At 42.3% G+C, this 22,758-nt stretch overlaps 2 protein-coding genes across 3 annotated transcripts; both read right to left on the reverse strand.

Annotated features, from left to right (window-relative positions):
• Window positions 1-723: 723 nt before the first annotated feature.
• On the reverse strand, window positions 724-22,725 carry odad4 (outer dynein arm docking complex subunit 4). 2 transcript variants are annotated; one of them, XM_055891403.1, is made up of 11 exons: window positions 22,381-22,725; window positions 4,981-5,112; window positions 4,539-4,692; window positions 4,352-4,413; window positions 4,079-4,235; window positions 3,602-3,826; window positions 3,299-3,506; window positions 2,397-2,483; window positions 2,041-2,237; window positions 1,280-1,380; window positions 724-1,187 (listed from the first exon to the last, which is right to left on the reverse strand). In XM_055891403.1, the coding sequence occupies exons 1-11, from the start codon at window positions 22,495-22,497 to the stop codon at window positions 1,158-1,160; spliced, it is 1,470 nt and encodes a 489-aa protein (XP_055747378.1). In that variant the 5' UTR covers window positions 22,498-22,725; the 3' UTR covers window positions 724-1,157. The 2 variants fall into 2 exon arrangements, with proteins under 2 accessions (XP_055747378.1, XP_055747387.1); XM_055891412.1 differs by lacking the exon at window positions 22,381-22,725 and adding an exon at window positions 9,279-11,233.
• LOC129829570 (heat shock 70 kDa protein-like) lies at window positions 11,314-14,716 on the reverse strand. Its single transcript, XM_055891353.1, has 2 exons — window positions 14,536-14,716; window positions 11,314-13,554 (listed from the first exon to the last, which is right to left on the reverse strand). The coding sequence occupies exon 2, from the start codon at window positions 13,529-13,531 to the stop codon at window positions 11,597-11,599; it is 1,935 nt and encodes a 644-aa protein (XP_055747328.1). The 5' UTR covers window positions 13,532-13,554; window positions 14,536-14,716; the 3' UTR covers window positions 11,314-11,596.
• Window positions 22,726-22,758: the final 33 nt, after the last annotated feature.

Below are 22,758 nucleotides of genomic sequence, written 5' to 3' on the forward strand. Positions count from 1 at the left end.
CCAGTTATTGATTTTAGGTCCTCTTCCACAACACACACTCCTTGAAAAATAAAGCTCTGTATAAAAATATTTCCAGAAATGCATGTTCTGTAAAGGAATTTTACTCAACAGGTTGGGGACTTTATGAGATTAGATGAGTCTAATCAATTTCTGATCTGATAACATGGCAGGATTTCTTAATACCCATATAAAGAGAACCAGCTACCTAGTGAATAACAGCATTGTCAGCATGCCAGTCTGAAACAATGATATCAGAGTGCAGAAGTAAAGGGAACTAGCCTTGTAATCAGATAGAAAAACACTACAGGGAAACGTGTACACAGTTCTAAAGAACTGTAAGATGATTTTTGACTGGGTGCATTGTGCCAGTCAGTACATGTCTGTTGTTTTCGTCTCCAATGGCCTGCTTACATGTACATTGGCACAGGCAATTAAACCCAAGTTACCCAACACCTGCTAACAGGCTCTGCTGAAAAATGTGCCAGATCAGCAAAAGTTCATGAGTTTTATAAGGCAATCCAAACACATCTTAACCGTCTTTCTAAACTATATTTCCTTGTATAAAGCTTCTGGGCCGTTCTCTCGGTCTCTCAGATAGTTTTAATTAGATTAACAATACCATGTGTGCCAAGTGCCAACGACTCAACACACAGTAATTGCTTTCTGGATCATTAGTCGGTGGCACGTTACACTGTAAACAAAGATGACTCCGAAACACTAAGCAAGGCTTAACAAAACGCTTTATTAATGAGACACTACAAAACATTACATTGGAAACATGCATTTATTGCAATACTACAGGAAACACATAAATGAAAAGGAAGACATCAAATTATACTACATAGCTGTAATGATTGAATTCCTGTGTAGATGAATAACATATTTTCAAAGTAATACATCATAGGATAATTCAATTTTGTTCCCACCCAAGTGAAGTCCTTTCCTCAGCTGTATCTCCTAAGTTTATTCTGTAAGGGGTATGTACATTTTGTACGTGTGCAATTTTTCTATTTCTAAATATGTAAATCAAAAAATAAAATAAAAGTATGCAAAAAACTCAAGTGGAGGTCAGAGAAGCATACTTAAAAGACCGTTTTTATTACATTGTCTTTGAAAATCTGTCTGTGGCTCCTCTTCAGTCATCTTCTGATGAGCGCTCATAAACGTTGCCTTGCCTCACGGAGAGCCTAAATAAGGGCATAAAATATTGTATCAGTGAGCCATTGTGATTTGACAATAGGAAAGAAGTGACTTGAATTGACAAGGATGTTCAGGTAACCTTCTGGATGGCATCCCTCGCAGGGTCATCCTGGAGAACCTTAGCCCTGTCCAAAGCTCTTTCAAAGTGGGCAACACCGGATTTAAAGTTGCCAAGCTTCACTGGGAGGGGACACATAAGGAAAGGACTGTTAGGACCAGTTTAATGCTATGACCAAGATCAAGTAGACCAAGACTAATCACAGTTTCCATGAAATCAAAACTCGTGTCCAAAGTTTCTAGGTTGTCCCCAGGTTGTAATTCAAAAGAATCAGCATTGATCAGAATTGTATGAACATTTTCCCATTCAATCCCATAAACGTCAAGGGAAAGGGGATACCTAGTCAGTTGCACAACTGAAAGCATTCAACCCCCGAAATATGTCTTCCGCATTTAACCCAACCCTTCTGAATCAGAGAGGTGCGGGGGGCTGCATTAATCGACGTCCACGGCATCGACGCCAGGGGAGCAGGTGTGGGGGTTTACTGCCTTGCTCAAGGGTAGAACGGCAGATTTTTCCACCATGCCGGTTCGGGGATTCGAAACAACACTGTACCAATACTCTAACCTCTAGGCTACCTGCCGCCCCTCAATGGAACCACAGTACATAAAAAATACATTTGATTAATTTGATCAAGCTCAGACATGAGATAATGGCATTTTCTTTAAGAGTCTGTAAAGATGAACTTAAAATACAGGCCTGGGGGCCATTGCTATACACATCACAACTTGTCAACGACTCAAACAAGGGAAGGGTTTCTCCACACTTCTACCTGTACTTACTCTCTGACTGTGCCACCAACACACAGGCGTTCAGTTGCCACTTCTCATCAGCGATTTCATCGGCTACAGCGAGTGAGCGAACGCCGTAGTCCCGGGCCTCGGTGTGACGCTTCAGCTCCAGGTAGCAGCGGCCTATCTCATGGAACAGCCAGGTCCTCTCCAGACCGCCACAGGCCAGGGGGATCTTTTCCTCCCAGCTGAGAATGGAGAAGCAAATACACAAACACAGTGAATAGAATGACACAGTGAACCCATACATTAGGAGTCCTTTGTATTAAAGAAAACAATTTGCTTCATCACACAATCAAAACATAAAAACACAGATGTGATGCCATATACTTTGAGTTTCCACTTACGCATCGATAGCCTGTGGGAACTTTCCTATTCTGGCGTACACTCGGCCAACATTATCAAGTGCCCTTGACTTTGCCTCTGGGAGTTTGCTGTTGGACAACAAAGAAAGTGAAAGAACACTGTTAAAACAATAAGATGCAGTGTGTGAAAAGCACTTGATTTGAAATGTGGGTCGTTAGAAAATCATATACTCTCGCCTACGTATTTATTTGGATAGTGAAGCTAAAACTCTTAATTTGGCTCTATACTCCAGCATTTTGGACTTGAGATCAAATGTTTTATATGAGGAGACAGTACAGAATGGCACCTTTATTTGAGATTATTTTCATACATATCTGTTTTACCTTTAAGATATGAATGCACTTTATATATCTAGTCCCCTCATTTGAAGGTGTCAAGTATTTGGACAAATTCACTTAGTGTGTCATTTACTTAGTAAATTAAGTCAAAAGTTTAGTATTTGGTCCCATATTCCTAGCACGCAATGACAACATCAAGCTTGTGACTCTACAAACTTGCTGGATGCATTTGCTGTTTGTTTTGATTGTGTTTTGGATTACGTTGTGCCCAAAATAAATGAATGGTAAATCATGTATTGTGTCATTTTGGAATCACTTTGATTGTAAATAAGAACAACGTTTCTGAACACTTCTGCATTAATGTGGATGCTATCATGATTCAGGATAATCATGAATAATGATGAGTGAGAAAGATGTACAAAGACCATGCCCCCAATACATGCTAACCTCTCAACATTACCAATAAGAGGAGAAGTTAGCATTTGAATACTCCAAAATCCTGACGTATAGAGCCAAATTAAACATTTTAGCCTCACAATCAAAATAAATGCGTAGTTGAGTGTACCTTTCAGACTGAAATGAAGTGTCCACTCCACAGCACTCACCATTGCCTGGCCAGGTCCAAGTCCTTCTGATGGTTGTCTAGTGCTCTGTCCATTTTCCCCAGGTCAATCAGGGCATTTCCAATGCAGCTGTGAAGGTTCCCCAGCACCTCTTTCTTATTGGGAACCACCTCCTCTGACCAGCATTGAACTGACTTCAGGACCTCCCGAGCTTTCTTCAGGCTGCTCTCTGCATTGCCTGCAGTCAAAGCTTAGAGGGGAGGAAAAATAAGAATTTACCATTGACCAAGATGTATTGATAAGCATCAAACTGCCATATTCATCCTTGGGTCTGTTCTCTCTTACCTGCATCGATCTCTTCCAGGCTCTTGAGTACAAAACGGGTGGGATCAGAGGGAGGGTTCTGCCGGGTCTTGTTCCACTTCTGCTGCATGAGCTTGCGGTCTCTCTCCCGTGCGTAGATGGGCTTCTGCTGGCGCCAGAACTCAGTGCGTGTGTCCAGATAGGTGATGCAGTTGAGGATGAGGTCCTGCAGTCTCTCCCCACCCCGCATCTTACCTTTCACCAAGTCTGGAGGCCATTTATGACTTTGACTTTAATGGAATATTTGCCCTTTCCCACACACTGGGCTCTGTAATTCATGCTGATAATAATGATTGTGTAAGGGAAATCAAAGGACACGTAGAAGCCAATTCTCCAGATAGGGTACGTGATAAAAGAGCATCTCCCCAAGTGTGACAGTGTGTTGATTGTGTACTGAAACTCAAACGAAAGAGTGAAAATACAGGAACATGCTAAGTAAAATAATTTTGGCTGCGCTACCTTCATCTTTCAGTAGCTTCTCTAGGTACTCCTTATCGCTGTAGAGCTCTCCCAGAAGCTGCTTTGCTGTCTTCTCACTCTTAGGCGTCTTCTTGTTCTGCTGCCTCATCTCCCTTCTCAGGGGGTGAATCAGCCCCTTCGGCCGTCCCTTCTTCACCTGCCAATCAATCCCACACACAGAACTCATCATGAGGATGACATACATGCAGAGGTGTCTCTAGGAATTGTGAAAAATATGCAGCTTATCGTCTCAAGGCTTTACCATTGACTCACCTCATCTGCTTTGTGGAAGAAGGACAGGTCCCCCTTGTTTTCCAGTTTCACAGATGAGGGGCCTGAGGTGGTGGAAAGATAAGAGATTTAGAAAACCATATGGAAAACTTACAAACACTGCATTATGAGAACAATGAGGTACTCAATCTGTTGGTCTTTTACAAAAATATTTTGACCCAGTACTTACTGCCCACAGAGTTGTCGATAGCCTCTTGGGCCTTTTGGATTCCCAGTCTAAATTCCTGCAGCTCTGGCCGCAGTTTGTGCCCCCTGTGGTAAAACACCAAGGCAAACTCAAAGTCTCCCATGGTGTATAAAGCTTCCGCTTTCTGATACAAACCCTGGAAAACGAGGAATACAAATAAATCAATGGATTTTGCTTGGGAAATGATGACTAATCAGAAACAAGAGTGTGCCCTAGTGGTCATTGAAAAGAAAAAAAGCTTTGAATTTCAGTACAGTAGCTGGCCAACAGGGGGAAACATCTGTTCCGTTCCAAACAAAACAGATAATACAGAGCTTCCCTGAATAACACTGGCTGAGAGATAATACAATGACAGCTACACAATAAAGCCAAAGGCTGAAAATAGAACAGGGCTGAATAATGATGCCCAATGTTTAAATTGCACCTTGAAGAATTCTTTGTCCTCCTTGAGAGAGGCCTCTGCGTCCCTCAATGCATTATCAGAATCTCCCATCTTTACATAACATTTGGATCTGGCAACCAGACAATGTTTGTCATCAGGCTGAAGAATCAATGCCTGAAAGAAATGTATGAACTGTCATTAGCTACAAATACAAACTTGACATACATGTAGTGTAGACTTGAGTAGCAAAAAAGCCACCAGCCACTGACTGAGGAGACAGCCCAAACGACTTGGCAACCAATACATACGTTTTCGATTGACAGCTGAGTAACAGAAGAAATAGTCTAAATGCATATACACAGAGATTGCATTCAACCACAGCAAATTGATTATATGGTCATAGCTAAATAGCTAGCTATAAGTGGCTAAATGTTTATTGTTTAGCTATCATTAGAGCTACCCCACAGATATCATCTTTCCTACTGTCCCCAAGAGGGGCTACACTGGGCGCGTTCGAGCGGATCACTTTTGTCGGCTTTTCAAAGAGTGTTGCATTATGGGGATAATAATTGTCCGACTTGCCCCTACATGTCAACAGCATTGCAAAAATCTAAGGTCATGACGTTTTGACTGCAGTCAACTGCAAGTTTCTTTTCATAACTTCATCCTGCATCCATCTCTTGCATTGTGGGAGGCTCTATTGCCAACCAATCATTCGTTTTTTTTACGTGACCAAAGACATGACTGAAACAGGAACCAACTGTGCCGTGATGTGAATGTGATGTTTGAGGTGCTCTCTCACTAATTGATTGTACAATGTACACACGTATGATTTCCGTTTGTGGTTAGGAGACATGTTTTTTTTTCAACATTATAATGAAAACATTTTTATTAACAATGGCAACACTGCCATGTTGATCTGAGCCTTGCTGTTGGAAAACCACATTAGTGTCCGACTTTTGGCTGTGTGAGATATACCTCCCCAGTCGGTTGCTTTAGCCTTACCACTCAACCACGCCCACTCTCTTCACCATTTCTCCCAGTGGGCAGTGCTATACATCATGGTGGGCGTGGGTTTGAAAGTGCAAAGACTGTCCGATGAGCGTCCACGTTCAACCGAGAACCCGCCACCTGGGATCTCTTTCGTACATTTCAGCCAGACTCGACCCTCAGGACCCAAGGGGTGCACGTATTGGTTTTTGCCCTAGCACTACACAGCTGATTCAAATAATCAACTCATCATCAAGCTTTCATTATTTTAATCAGCTATGTAGTGCTAGGGCAAAAAACAAAACGTGCAACCCTTAGGTTTACAATTGCACTTTCATATCAGTACTTAATTCTGCTGTATTTGAACTAACGATAGCTAGCTACCAGTGGAGGCTGGTGGGAGGAGCTATAGGAGTATGGGCTCATTGTAATGGCTGGAATGGAGTAAATGAAACGGTATCAAACATATCAAACATATGGAAACCACGTTTGACTCTGTTCCACTTATTCCAATCCAGCCATTACTCAGAGACTGTCCTCCTATAGCTCCTCCCACCAGCCTCCACTGCTAGCTACCAAGTGGGTGGACCAGTTTTCCCAAATGTGAACAGTGTGTAAATTAACGTCAAGTTTTGCTTGCTAGCCAACCAACAACGCCAATGCCGCTATCAAGACAATATACTATGAAATATATGAAACTGATCATGACTAGACTTAATTTCACTGTGATTGGTAGGTCAACATGCAATAATACCTGTATACTGTCTATCACTGAGATTAATTATTTGCATTGCTGGCTTCATTAAAAACACTTAATCTAAAGGATTTTTGGATGTCTTTGGTCTTTTATTTTTATATGAGGCCAACTTTAGCATATTATCCTGGAGGCATACTTACACACCCTGTCTCATTACTTTGCGTGAATGATATCTCTCAACTTTAAACCAGGGTCAGCATTATGGGCGGGCCTTAGGGGGCCTGGCCGCCCTACCATACCTCCTTGCCCATCCAAATAAAAAATGTAAATGGGGAGGATGGCCGCTGTAATGGCAGTGGGGCAAGCGAAGCATGGCAAAGATTTTGGACGAAGGGACGAGAGGTCGGAAATGGCGGCGAGTAGTGTGGATGAAATGAAGGAAATGGAGAAAAAGTTGGTGAAGCAACAGCTGTGCTGGAATGCAAACAATATGGGTGTCAGTTCTGGCGGTATGGAGTGGGAGGATGAGAGTCAAGGACGGGAATGGCCTTTAGTGGAAAAACATAGGAAGAAGAGAGATCATGAAAAGCATAAAGAGGGCCAAGGTAGGAAGCAAGATTAATGATGTGTTGGAGTGGAAAGTGGTGATGGTGTTTGATGAGACCACAGGGCCTCACTTACACCCTATCCGACTAACTAATGCCGAGAGAGGTAGGTGAAGTGAAATTAGCTTGGTTCATCGGAAATTGTATATTGTTAATATTGTATGGTAGCTAGGCTCAGCAAGAGAAGATTCTGAAAATGGAAAACCTTAATGGGAAGAAGATTAAAAGCCATGTCCCTAGTGATTATGCTAGATTGACGAGAGTCATCACTGGGGTCCCAATATCTACGTCAACAGACGAAATGAAAGAAAATGCAAAGGGAGGCAGAGTGATTTAGGCCTTAAGGTTGATCAGTAGGAAAGAGGCTTATCAGTGATGCTGAGGTTTGACAAAGTCTTGCTGGGAAAAGTACAGATAGTTTCAAAGTTAGAGAATTTGTCCCATATGCACTGTGGTGTTTTAAATGCCATAAAATAGGACATGTAGCTGCTCAGTGTAAAGGAAAGAAAAGATGTGCCAAGTGTGGTGAATGTGGAAGCAATGTGAAGGTTAAGTGCTGCAATTACGGGGGTGAACACAGCGCAGCATTTGGTAGATGCCAGGTACAGAGAGAGGCTAGAGAGGCTCAGAGATATAGGATCGGTCATGATGAATCATATGCAGAGGCCGTAAAACAGATTGGTAGAACTACAGTGAGGACTGATGGAGCTTACATGGATGTACCTGTAGTAAGTGGAACTACTGTGGAACTACCTAAGTGGACCTACCTAAGTGGACCTACCTAATGAATTTAGTTGACTTCATAGCTTTTATTGGTAAGGTTAACAATACAACTCGGGTTGTGGAAAGCAGAAATTCCAGGTTGAAGGTTATTGTGGAGATGGCAAAAGAGATATTGGGGGTAACAGATGTTACTGTTGAAATGGTTGTTGACATGCTGAACAATCCTAAAGGTGGAGTGTTTCAACAGGATATAGATAAAGTTGAATGGGGTTGGGGAGAGGTTTTTTTATGGTAGGGTGGAGGGTGTGGTAAAAGTTAGGGATTTATTTGGTTTTGAATTTTATGTTCATGGTAGTACAGAATAGGGACAGATCATGATTGATCATACATTCCAACACAGTTGGTGCACTTTAAGCGTTTGTTTGCGGACCATTATCATATCATATCGAAGAAGTGTAATGGCGACTGGCGGAAAACTCAAGATACCACGCACCACGCGTCTTGGGACAAGAACTTTGATTTGCTATGCTCTCCGGAGCTGAGGGCTGTTGAAAGGAGTGATAACTGGGGTGGTGTTAAATGTTGAGAACCAACTAAAATTGAAGATTCCCGGTGTCTGTGACGCCTGCCGTTTGGTGTGACGCAGACCCGGTGGAGAGTGTGGTGAAACAGAGAAGATACTGTCTGTCCTGCTGAGTTTTGATGCAGAGTCTTTACCAGACAATATCAAGTTAGGAGGTGTCAGATATCCAGTGGGAGCTTTGGTCCCGACCCCTAGTTTGGTAACAGCTGCTGTACAGTAACCTAATAAACATCTGCATTTTGAAACAGTCTTTTTAAAATCTAATTATAATATATTTTATTAACAAAAACACAAAGATGTTGATGAAAAAGTACTGTAGATGCTGTGTTTTCATTTTTAGAATACTGGGCTTACAGTAGTAATGGATGTGAGTTGCAGTTCACACCTTGATGAGAAATTAAATTGGACAATAGCTAGCCGAAACGCTCATAACAGCTAATTGGTGCTGGAAACTAATTTGAATGATTGTATAGAAACACACACGCCACATAACAAACAGTGATCTTATAACAAAATCATTTATATCATAAACGGCCTCAATGACACCCTATCAAATAGAAATTAGTTTAGATGAAAATATGGCTTAACATGTTTATTTACCACAGTGTGAAACTGAAGTTAATAAAAAAATACAGTTTGCTGCCCATTAGAAAGAAAAGAAGGCGACTAATTCCTTCAAGATAATCATTCATTCAGTTAAACCCATAAAACTGTCGACAACATGTCCTTATCTTGTACTTACTGTAGGTCCGCAGTATTTCTTTCAGGCTGGAGTAGATGTGCTCAAAAATGCTCTCTGGTGGTCTGAATGAGCATTAACAGCAACAATGGCTGACAGTAAAATACTAAGATTTCACACACTTTAAAAGGTGCCTTACCATACCGCACTGCAGCACAATGCAACTACTAAATGAGGACCCACTTCACACTATATACGCAGCAGTGCCGGTTTGTGCCGTTCAAGATTATGGAGGATTTTGTTCTATAACCATGGCCTTATTTCTATTACAGCATATTGGATAACTGTCATTCATATTCCCATTCACCCAGCTCAATGTAACATCAATAGGTTTAGGCTACTACATGTTACTCAAATTTGCCCTATACCAATCAAGAGATTGCTACAACCTATAGCCTAGCAATGAAAATGTATACTGTAGGTGCACAGGTCGAGAGACAAATTGGAGTAATAAAGGTGACAGAGACACCATTCAATACTGCCTTGCACACTCTTGCCTGCATCTAGCTGATATGGTGTGTAATCTTTAGTACAAACAGTTGCAAAACGTTTCAAGAGTTTCTATTGGACAAATTCAGGTAGGTCCCGCCCCATTTCGTTCTGTTTAAGAATTTCTTTTCCAAAGAATCGTCAGAATGAATACACCCCTGATCACCCACACACACAGTTCAATTTCATAGCAGCCACATAGAGCATTATCACTTTACTTGTTGTAAAATTCCTTCTCGAATCTACAAGCCCTTCCTTCTTCCCTTCACTTGTGGACTTCAGTACACAACAGAACAGCTGTCTGTGACTAGGCACAAAAACCTCTCCTTGCCAAACCTTCACACCATAACCCCTAACCGCTACACAACCTACATCGTCACCATTTTAAGGTTATAGTAAAACAAAACAAAATAGAACCAACGCATTAGTACACCCACAATCGAATCCCAAGTGTACAATCATGCATTACAGTGTACAGAAGTTTTGAATTACCCAACGAACTCGCCCGACATAGGCGATTTGTTTTTACAAAAAGACGTGCAACTGCGACTCAAACGGGCCATTGTTTTATTTGAAAAAATATGGCCCTTTATAATGTCCACTTATGTACATATGCTGTATATAGCATCTTAACGTTTTAAAACAAAATAGATAAATCGTTTGTCCAGCCTTTGCTGCTACGCTTGCAGATGTGCATAATATGCTGCGACCCTAATCAAAAAGTATTTAATAACTCTAAATAACAATAACTTAGCTATAGGTTGTTTTTCATTGAATGAAACATACATTTTATGGGTGAACACCTTATAGTTTCATTGCATTGACATTCCCAGCATTAGTTAAAGTCGTCTGTTCTTGTTCAAAATATTAAGTTATTGAAACTGAAACGGTGCATCCCGAATGAATGGCAGCAGCAAACAATGTACCAGGCCAGCTGTGATTTACAACCTGATAGCACCATTTTTTGGACTACCAATAAATGTATTGGTGAATTATATGAATCATGCATTGAACTGCATCCATCTATTCTCCCAACAATGCCTTCCTTTACTTCATGGAATTTTGAGTCAAATAGAAGCTATTTTTTAAAACCTCTTATAAAGTTGGTTTTGAAGCATAAACTGGGAATTTGATGTTTTACTGATATTATGATTGCCCATTTGTTTCATATCTGCAAAGTAGTTAAAATGCTGTCAGTTCCACTTTAAATACTTCAAAATCAATTTATTATACAGTATTTGGTTCTCTGAGCATAACACCATAAAGCACAAAGTAAAGAAAATTGTGACCTGTAATAGTTTTTTAAAATATGTGCCAGAAATGTATTTGTGCCTCTTTTTCCAAGAAGGACCGTAGTGATTGTATCAGATGTTATCAGAGAATAAAGAGTTGATAGCCAAAACATTGTGGCCATTAGGGTATCTCTGGTGGTTTAGCCATCTATCAAAGTTTTGTTTACAATATTGTATAAGAAATATTATATAAATGTGAATACTGAATGTGTTATGATGAGAAGGAATTCAAGGAAACAGCCAACAGACCTAGAAACTTATTTCAATACATTTTATTTGCAATGTCCAGCAATGAAATATGGTATGAAATAACAGATTTACATCAGTGTTTCTTTTATCTTTCAGTATGTTTACATATTGTCATCTTTACAGTACAACCAATAAATATATAACGCAATTCTTAAATAGCACTGAGCCATAACAATGCATTAACATTTTAACCAGTAGAAATAAGTATAAGTACAAAGTATTTCCTGAATAGCAAATTGTATGCAGTGATACTTATACATTTTGAAAAGTCCTTTATACAAGTCCCTCACTTTAGTCAACCTCTTCAATGGTTGGGCCTTGGGAGCTGCCACCAGAGCTGGTCCGTGCCTGATCTCCACAGCAACCTGTGGGCATCCCTCCCTGCTGGTACAGCTTGGTAATGATAGGCTGGCATACTTTCTCCAGCTCCTTTAGCTGATGCTCATACTCCTCTTTGTCGCCTAGCTGGTTGTTCTCCAACCAGGAAATGGTCTGGTCGCACCTGTCCATCACTTTCTTTTTGTCCTCCTCGCTGATCTTGCCTTTCATGTTGTCGTCCTCCACGCTGCTCTTCATATTGAAGGCGTATGACTCCAGGGAGTTCTTGGCTGCCATCTTCTCCCTCTGTGCGTCATCCTCAGCTTTGTATTTGTCAGCGTCCTGCACCATCCTCTCAATATCCTCTTTGCTGAGCCGGCCCTTGTCGTTGGTGATGGTGATCTTGTTCTCTTTGCCCGTGCTCTTGTCCACCGCTGCTACGTTCAGAATGCCATTGGCGTCAATGTCAAAGGTCACCTCGATCTGAGGGACTCCTCGTGGGGAAGGGGGGATCCCAGAGAGCTCAAACTTCCCCAGGAGGTTGTTGTCCTTGGTCATGGCTCTCTCTCCCTCGTAGACCTGGATCATGACCCCGGGCTGGTTGTCGGAGTAAGTGGTGAAGGTCTGGGTCTGTTTGGATGGGATGGTGGTGTTGCGTTTGATCAGGGCGGTCATGACACCTCCGGCGGTTTCGATGCCCAGGGACAGGGGAGCCACATCCAGCAGCAGCAGGTCCTGGACGTTCTCAGACTTGTCGCCAGATAAGATGGCCGCCTGGATGGCAGCGCCGTAGGCTACCGCTTCGTCTGGGTTGATGCTCTTGTTTAGTTCACGGCCGTTGAAAAAGTCCTGCAGGAGCTTCTGGACCTTGGGGATCCGGGTGGAGCCTCCGACCAGGACGACGTCGTGGATTTGGGCCTTGTCCATCTTGGCATCCCTGAGGGCTTTCTCCACGGGCTCCAGTGTTCCCCTGAAGAGGTCAGAACACATCTCCTCAAAACGAGCCCTGGTGATGGAGGTGTAGAAGTCGATGCCCTCAAAGAGGGAGTCAATCTCAATGCTGGCCTGGGAGCTGGAGGACAGCGTTCGCTTGGCCCTCTCGCAGGCTGTCCTCAGTCTCCTCAGAGCCCGCTTGTTCTGGCTGATGTCCTTCTTGTGTTTCCTCTTGAACTCCTCCACAAAGTGACTGACCAGGCGGTTGTCAAAGTCCTCGCCGCCCAGGTGAGTGTCGCCAGCTGTGGCCTTCACCTCAAAGATCCCATCCTCGATGGTCAGGATGGACACGTCAAAGGTGCCCCCACCCAGGTCAAAAATCAGAACGTTGCGTTCCCTGGACTTGCCTTTTTCCATGCCGTAAGCGATGGCTGCCGCCGTGGGCTCGTTGATGATCCTCAGCACATTCAGCCCAGCGATCACTCCAGCGTCCTTAGTGGCTTGTCTCTGTGAATCGTTGAAGTAGGCAGGGACTGTGATGACTGCATTGGACACCTTCTGGCCCAGGTAAGCCTCAGCAATCTCCCTCATCTTCACCAGGACCATGGAGGATATCTCCTCTGGGTTGAAGGATTTGTTCTCACCTTTGTAATCTACCTGAACTTTAGGCTTTCCTCCGTCGCTGACCACCTTAAAGGGCCAATGCTTCATGTCAGCTTGCACGACCTGATCGTTGAACTTTCGGCCAATTAGGCGTTTGGCGTCGAAAACGGTGTTGTTGGGGTTCATGGCCACCTGGTTCTTTGCTGCGTCTCCGATGAGTCTCTCAGTGTCTGTGAAGGCCACATAGCTGGGCGTGGTCCTGTTGCCCTGGTCGTTGGCAATGATCTCCACTTTGCCATGCTGGAACACCCCCACACAGGAGTAGGTGGTGCCCAGGTCAATGCCGATAGACAGGCCATTAGCTGATGACATCTTGATGGTTTGGAGTTAGTTGCCTACAAAATAATGAAATATTTTAGAAATTGATATTATTCTACGAAAACCTAGGTGCAAGTAATGTCAATCTCCACCAACTGAGATGTTATACTAAATATACTTGAATAACAACCAGACCTGGGTTCAAATACATGCGTACTTAAGTATTTGTAATTCTTATTTTCTGTGTATTTGAATATTTTCAGATAATGCGGCCACTTCTATTTAAAATATTTGAAAGTATTTTCTAATAATTTCATATAAATACTATTTGAAACTATTTTCAAATACATTTCAAAGACACCTAGGAACAAACAATTCTGGGTTCAAATGCATTGAATATTTAAATATTTGTATTTTAAAATACACTTGTCTGTGTATTTGAGTATTTTCAAATACATGCCAATACTTTCCAAATGTATTTCCAAACACATTCCAATATTCAACTATTTACATTTCAAAATGTACTGGTATTTGAAAGTCCTTGAAAAACAATAATACGCATTTGAACCCAGGTCTGATAACAACACTGTTGTCAATGTTTGTTATATATATTAGTGTTATACACTAATACTGGCCAGGCACATATTCAGTGGGGTTTAACGAAGACAATGGCAGAAACAATCATTTCTGCTAACCTATTAGAGATACTCTTTTCACAACAGGCCTACATTTTTTTCTATGAACATTCCTGGATAATATTGTATTATCTTCACAGAATTAAAGCAGATTTTCTTAAAAACTAAGAAATAACTCATTATAATATGTTACAAAAAAAAGAAATTTAGGCCTAGTCTGTCCAATGAAATAACATAATAAATGGATGACTATTATACCTTTATAATATTATTTCTTTGTTAACCAAATATTCTGGCATAATGTTATAGCTAAATCGGCTATGTCGATACAACCAACATAGCTTCATTTTCTATTACTATCAAGTTTATAACTGTCACAGCCATTATGAAAATGGGGTACTGAATTAATTTCCCTTTACTTACAGTTTATGAATGTAGAGTTCTTTCGAACGTGGCTCTTCTCTTTTCTTGCTTTCTTTTCCCTTGAGTATTCTCGTTGAGTCGATGTTTGAATCTGAATGTACTTCACCAGAATATATACCATCCCCATTGCCCATTTCTAGACATTTCTAGAACGCTCTGACTACATTGCCCAATGAGAGCGCAGCATTCCTGCGCAATGACGCACCTGCGAGGCGCATGCAGTGCACGCGCAGGGAAAGAAAGTTCTCGTCTTTCCAGAGCGTTCGAGAGGCGTGGAGACCTGTCTAGAACGCACACACAGCACACAAATAGTGTAACCATTATTTGTCTTGACTAAAATAATCAAAAACAGTTAATGATTCAAATTTCAACACAAATGGAACAGCATGCGGTTCAACCTTATTCAGTCGACGTTTCAGTCGATCGGCTACACTGCAGCTCCTCAACAGTTCACGAGATGTCAGTCTATAATTTTTGTCTCAGTAATGAATAATAGATATGTATTGTAAGACAGTTGAGTGCTTATAGGCATACAAGCAACTCACCACAAGTTAATGTGCCTCCAGGGAAGATCCCTTTTTTGTATTAAAGCCAGAGTATTTAAGATATCCAGTATTCATTTTTAAATTAAAGACAAATGATGAACACATCGGCTAATCCTTTCCTATTCTATTCAATGCTATTCTGTTCTATACCATTTTAGTCTAGCCTATTCCGTACTGATGGCTCATCAGTTCACATTTGCTTACCACAAACAATATATCCCCATTATGGGGATATTTTGCTTATGCTAAGAAAATGTGAACTGCTTGTGACATTCTCCTGTGAATTTTAATGACAAAAAACACAAATGGTAGCTAAAGTATTTGCTAATACACTTGGAAAGTATTCAGACCCTTTGACTTTTTCCAAATTTTGTTACATTACAGCCTTATTCTAAAATTGATTAAATTATATTTTTTTAATCAATCAACACACAATACCTCATAATGACAAAAGCGAAAACAGGTTTTTAGAAATTGACACATTTATTAAAAATAAAAAACAGAAATACCTTATTTACATAACAATTCAGACCCAGATACTTATCAGACTTCAAAATTGAGCTCAGGTTCATCCTGTTTCCATTGATCATCCTTGAGATGTTTCCACAACTTGATTGGAGTCCACCTGTGGTAAATTCAATCGATTAGACATGGTTTGGAAAGGCGCACACCCTTTTCTATAAGGTCCCACAGTTGACAGTGCATGTCAGAGCAAAAACCAAGCAAAGAGGTCGAAGGAATTGTCCTTAGAGCTCCGAGACAGGATTGTGTCGAGATCTGGGGAAGGGTAGCAAAACATGTCTGCAGCATTGAAGGTTCCCTAGAACACAGTGGCCTCCATCATTCTTAAATGAAAGAAGTTTGGAACCACCAAGACTCTTCCTAGAGCTGGTCGCCTGGCCAAACTGAGCAATCGGGGGAGAAGAGCCTTGGTCAAGGAGTTGACAAGAACTGATGGTCATTCTGACAGCGCTCCAGAGTTCCTATGTGGCAATGGGAGAACCTTCCAGAAGGACAACCATCTCTGCAGCCACCAATCATGCCTTTATGGTAGAGTGGCCAGATGGAAGTCCCTCCTCAGTATAAGGCACATTACAGCCTGCTTGGAGTTTGCCAAAAGACACCTAATGGACTCTCAGACCATGAGAAACAAGATTCTCTGGTCTGATGAAACAAAGATTGTACTCTTTTGCCTGAATGCCAAGATGGTCCCAGGAGGAAACCTGGCACCATCCCTACGATGAAGCATGGTGGTGGCAGCATCATGCTGTGTGGATGTTTTCAGCGGCAGGGAATGGGAGACTAGTCAGGATCGAGGGAAAGACAAAAGGAGCAAAGTACAGAGATGAAAACCTGCTCCAGAGCGCTCAGGACCTCAGACTGGGGTGACTGTTCACTTTCCAACAGAACAACGACCCCAAGTGGCTTCGGGACAAGTATCTGAATGTCCTTGAGTGGCTCAGCCAGAGCCCGGACTTAAACCCAATCGAACATTTCTGGAGAGACGCAGCGACGCTCCCCATCCAACCTGACAGAGCTTTATAAATTTGCTTAAATTAAAAAGAAAACTGTTTTTGCTTCGTCATTATGGGGTACTGTGTGCAGATTGATGAGGGAAAAAAACAATTTAATCAATTTTAGAATAAGGCTGTAACGTAACAAAATGTGGAAAAAGTCAAGGGGTCTTAATACTTTCCGAATGCACTGTATTGTAAACATAATTCCCATGTAGCAGTAGCTAGTTGTATTTATAAATACATCAGTATGAGATGTATTTACTGCTCACAAAATTCACAGACGGTGGTGATTGCAACCTTTCAAAAATATTTTGTGGCCCTCCGTCTATCATGGAAACATGATACAAATATATACTGCGTTCATAACCAAGTGGAAGATGGGAATTGACCAATTATGAAGTAGAGTCATACAGCACCTGCCCGCCCCCGCTGGCTTTCTGTCCGACTCGCTATCGCAACAATTTCAAAGATTTTACTGAGTTACAGTTCATATAAGGAAATCAGTCAATTGAAATAAATAAATTAGACCCTAATCTATGGATTTCACATGACTGGGAAGGGGTGCAGCCATGGGTGTGCATAGGCCCACACACTTGGCAGCCAGGCCCACCCACTGGGGAGCCAGGTCCAGCCAATCAGAATGAGTTTTTCCCCATAAAAGAGCTTTATTACAGACATAAATACTCCTTGGCACCCTCCCCACACCCCCTCAGACGATCTTACAGGTGAATTAGCTGGATGTGGAGGACCTGGGCTGGTGTGGTTACATGTGGTTTGCAGTTTACTCCATGTGTAACTCTGTGTTGTTGTCTGTTCACACTGCTATGCTTTATCTTGGCCAGGTCGCAGTTGCAAATGAGAACTTGTTCTCAACTAGCCTACCTGGTTAAATAAAGGTGAAATAAAATAAAATAAAAAAGTTGTGAGGCCGGTTGGACGTACTGCCAAATTCTCTAAATCGACGTTGGAGGCAGCTTATGGTAGAGAAATTAACATTCAATTCTCTGGCAAAAGCTCTGGTGGACATTCCTGAAGTCAGCATGCTAATTGCACGCTCCCTCAAAACTTGAATACATCTGTGGCATTGTGTTGTGTGACAAAACTGCACATTTTAAAGTGGCCTTTTATTGTCCCCAGCACAAGGTGCACCTGTGTAATGATCATGCTGTTTAATCAGCTTCTTGATATGAAAGAAATAAGCTTTTGTGAGTATGGAACATTTCAGGGATTTTTTATTTCAGCTCATGAAACATGGGACCAACACTTTACATGTTGCGTTTATATTTTTGTTCAGTGTAGTTTGACGAGAGCAGAGTTGGAGAGACTTGCACTTTCTCTTGAGCTATTTTTATAGCCTACCTTTTAGGAGTGGGACGATTTTTAGACTGAGACTAATATGGGTGATCAATATTTATTTATAGACAATGTAGTAAATTATAACCTAATCATTTAGGAAGTAGATTTCCTTGGAAAGATAACTGCCCTGGGCTTCTCTGGCCATGCAGCTAAAGCCTACTCTGTTTAATTGAGACCACATGAGCACCTGATGTATGACTACTGAACTTGAAGAGGCAAGAATGACTACAGCAGACACTTGCACTTTCTCTTGTACTAGGTTTTGCTTATAGGATATAGCCTACCTTTTAGGAGGACGATCTGCAGGCAGAGACAAATAAATAAGTAATCACTATTTATTGAAAATTAAAAGCACAACTCTCATCCACCATGGTAGCCTATGCGCTTTTCAATGATGATAAAACATTTTGATTGCACCTGGATTCACATTGGTTGAGCGCACTCCACTTTTTCCATTATCAATATTTATTTACACACACTGTATTAAATTATAGTCTAATCCTATTTATGTACATTTCCTTGGAAAGATAACTGCCACGTGATTTTCAACCCATGCATAGGCAGCCTACTCTATTTCAATGAGACCACACATATACTAGGCGCACTTGAACTCGCATGCCCGACTCGGAGAGGAAGGCCACTGAAGTTGAAGCAGCTCATTTTTTACATTAAAAAAATGTTGACCGCGAGAGAATCATCTCTGTTGGGACCAAGATAATTGCGGCCTGCAATTCGGGGCGTTCCTGCATGTGGACATTCCTATATCTGCAGAAACCCCTCTTTATAATTCTATTGGTCAACTTTTAAGCTAGGAGACGGAAGGTGGGTGGTGCTCCAGTACAGTAGGTTGCGTTAATGCACAATAGCGTTGGAGGCCAGCTGCCGATAAACCCCACAGAAGAAGGGGCGGCAACGGTAGCTAGCTGGCCATACACCAGTAGACAGTGTCCTTCGTCCCTGCCTGTAGGGCACTGTTTTCTCGCAGTTCTGTTAACAACAGTGAGGGCAGGTGTTTGGTAGGCAGGTGTTTGGTAGGCGGGAGCAAAGGACACTGTGTGTTATTTTAGCAAGCTAGTCCGGTACACAGCAGGTGGGAGGCGGGGGCGACACCGTGTGCTATCTAGCATGTGGTGTACCTAACTAGCAAGCTAGTTGTGCTAGTGGGAGGCGGGGGCTACTGGTGGGAATGGTTTTCTCCAGTACACGGCGGACAGGGGCCATACCGTGTAGCAAGCTAGCACATGATGTTGCTCACGCCTGCTGTGTACTGGGGGTGAAGGACACTGTCTACAGCTAGCAAAGCAGGGAAGGGGTGTCCATTCAGGAACCGGGGGGGGGGGGGGTTAAATCCAAGACACTTCATTTAGTGTGATATGTTACGTTTTCGTATGGTATGTATTAATTTGTGGAAATCCATCATCGACTTGTTATGATATGTTACGAATTGGCAAAACGTATATGTTGAAATCAAATCTAATTTTATTGAACACATACACGTGTTTAGCAGCTGTTATTGCGGGTGTAGCGAAATGCTTGTGTTTCTAGCTCCAACAGTGCAGTAATATCTAACAAGTAACATCTAACAATTTCACAACAATATACACAAATCTAAAGTAAAGGAATGGAATTAAGAATATATAAATGTCAGAGCGGCATAGACTAAGATACAGTAGAATAGAATACAGTATATACACGAGATGAGTAATGAAAAATATGTAAAGATTATTAAAGTGACTAGTGTTACATTATTAAAGTGGCCAATGATTTCAAGTGTATGTATATAGAGCTGCAGCCTCTAATGTGCTAGTGATTGCTGTTTAGCAGTCTGATGGCCTTGAGATAGAAGCTGTTTTTCAGTCTCTCAGTCCCAGCTTTGATGCACCTGTACTGACCTCGCCTTCTGGATGATAGCGGGGTGAACAGGCAGTGGCTCGGGTGGTTGTTGTCCTTGATGATCTTTTTGGCCTTACTGTGACATCGGGTGCTGTAGGTGTCCCGGAGAGAAGGTAGTTTGCCCCCGGTGATACGTTGGGTAGACTGCACCACCCTCTGGAGAGCCCTGTGGTTGCGGGCGGTGGAGTTGCCATACCAGTCGATGATACAGCCTGACAGGATGCTCTCAATTGCACATCTGTAAAGGTTTGTGAGAGTTTTCGGTGCCAAGACAAATTTCTTCAGCGTCCTGTGGTTGAAGAGGCACTGTTGTGCCTTCTTCACCACATTGTCTGTGGGTGGACCATTTCAGTTTGTCAGTGATGTGTCGCCGAGGAACTTTCCACCTTCTCCACTGCGGTCCCGTCGATGTGGATAGGGGGTGCTCCTTCCGCTGTTTCCTAAAGTTCACGATCAGCTCTTTTGTTTTGTAGATGTTGAGTGAGAGATTATTTTCCAGCACCACACTCCCAGGGCCCTCACCTCCTCCCTGTACGCTGTGTCGTCATTGTTGGTAATCAAGCCTACTACTGTTGTGTCGTCTCCAAACTTGATGATTGGAGGCGTGCGTGGCCACGCAGTCATGGGTGAACAGGGGGTACAGGAGGGGGCTGAGCAGGCATCCTTGTGGGGCCCCAGTGTTTAGGATCAGCGAAGTGGAGGTGTTGTTTCCTACCTTCACCACCTGGGGGCAGCCCGTCAGGAAGTCCAGGACCCTGTTGCACAGGGCGGGGTTCAGACCCAGGGCCTCAAGCTTAATAATGAGCTTGCAGTGTACTATGATGTAAGAATGTTCATTGACTATAGCTCAGCATTCAACATAGGTATTCCTCTTGTCCAGATGGGATAGGGCAGTGTGCAGTGCGATGGTGATTGCATCGTCTGTGGATCAGGTGGGGCGGTAAACAAATTGAAGTGGGCCTAGGGTGTCAGGTAAGGTAGAAGTGATATGATCCTTGACTAGTCTCTCAAAGCACTTCATGATGACAGAAGTGAGTGCTATGGGGCGATAGTCATTTAGTTCAGTTTTCTTGCTTGGGTACAGAAACAATGGTGGCCATCTTGAAGCACGTGGGGATAGCAGACTGGGATAGGGAGAGATTGAATAATGTCCGTAAACAATCCAGCCAGCTGGTCTGCGCATGCTCTGAGGACGCGGCTAGGGAGGTAATACGGTCGGCATTTGATTGTGAGGTATTCTAGGTCGGGTGAACTAAAGGACTTGAGTTCCTGTACGTTATCACAATCACACCATGAGTAATTAATCATGAAACATACACCCCAGCCCCCCTTCTTCCCGGAGAGATATTTATTCCTGTCTGTGCGATGAACTGAGAACCCAACTGGCTGTATGGACTCAGTGTATCCTGAGAGAGGCATGTTTCTGTGAAACAGGGTATGTTACAATCCCCGATGTCTCTTTGGAAGGAAATTCTCGCCCTGAGCTCGTCAACTTTATTATCCAGAGACTGAACTTTAGCGAGTAATATACTCGTAAGCAGTGGGTGGTGTGCACACCTCCTGAGTTGGACTAGAAGTCCACTCCAAATACCTCTTTTCCACTGGTGGTGTTTTGGATCAGACTCTGGAATCAGTTAAATTGCCCTGGAGGGTACGAACAAAGGATCCGATACGGGAAAGTCATATTCCTGGTCGTAATGCTGGTGAGTTACCGCCGCTCTGATATCCAAAAGCTCTTCCCGGCTGTATGTAATAACACAAAAAAAATTCTGGGCTAATAATGTAAGAAATATCACATAAAAAATAAATACTGCAAAGTTGCCAAGGGGCTAGAAGCACGGCTGCCCTTTTTAAATTTTTTATTAATTCCAATTTGTTGTGGCTAATGTTGGCTAGATTAAGGTTACGGTTAGGAGTTAGGTTAAAGGGTTAAGGGAAGGGTTAGTTAACATGCTAAATAGTTGCAAAGTAGCTAAAAAGTAGTGAATAGTTGAAGTTCATAATTAGCTAAAATGCTCAAGTTGTCCATGATGAGGTTTGAACATGCAACCATTGGGTTCCTAGACGTTCACATTATAAGCCTATCCACCCTCACTTAAGTAACCTTACCAAACTTAAATCAAATTTGAGTGTCAAGTATTTACGTTTACTATGTTACGTCTAGACTATGAGACCAGGCTAATGTATGCAGCCCTCTATGGCGAAGTTCTAAAAAATAATGACTTGTAGCATTCAACTGCCGAACATTTCCTTAATAAGTGACGTGAGAGCCGGAGCGCAGGCTGATTGACGAGTTTCCCACTAGTATAATTATGTTAGCTAACAGTTGGAGGGGTGTTCAAGTGATTTTTTTCTAGTGGTATGTGGTAAATTCACATTTAGCACTTGGTTAAGAACGAAGCAATACAATAGTCCTCCCTGCACCTCTTCCTACTTATGCCAATCCTCTCTTCCACTAACTTTAGCTAGCTGACTTTACTAGCTACTGTACTGTAGCAGCTAGTTAACAACACAGAGTAAAGTTAAAGCCATACCGTAGAGTAGCTTTCAATGGCTTTGACATACTCTCCTTTGTGGTACAACTGGTCCCCCTCGGCCATGTAAGTAGAAAATGTGCTTTTGGGTCCTTGGTCTCCTTCATTGTCCGACATGTTTGCAACAAAGTCCCAGTGGTATCCTAGCAACCAACCTAACAAGTCTCTCGAAGGGTCATTCTATGTCGTCACTAGTTACCACATCCACAAAGGCATAAACCCAGCCTATTTCTACAATTTATCTTCTTAAAACGTGATTTTAAACCTAACCTTAACCACACTGTTAATCTTCTGTCTAACCCTAACCTTGAACAGTTAAATATGCATAGGATTTTTTACTCATTCACCACCTGCCATCTCTCCAAAACGCCACAAAAA

The sequence above is a fragment of the Salvelinus fontinalis genome, chromosome 2 (genome assembly GCF_029448725.1).
Source record: "Salvelinus fontinalis isolate EN_2023a chromosome 2, ASM2944872v1, whole genome shotgun sequence".
Taxonomy (NCBI): Eukaryota; Metazoa; Chordata; class Actinopteri; order Salmoniformes; family Salmonidae; genus Salvelinus; species Salvelinus fontinalis.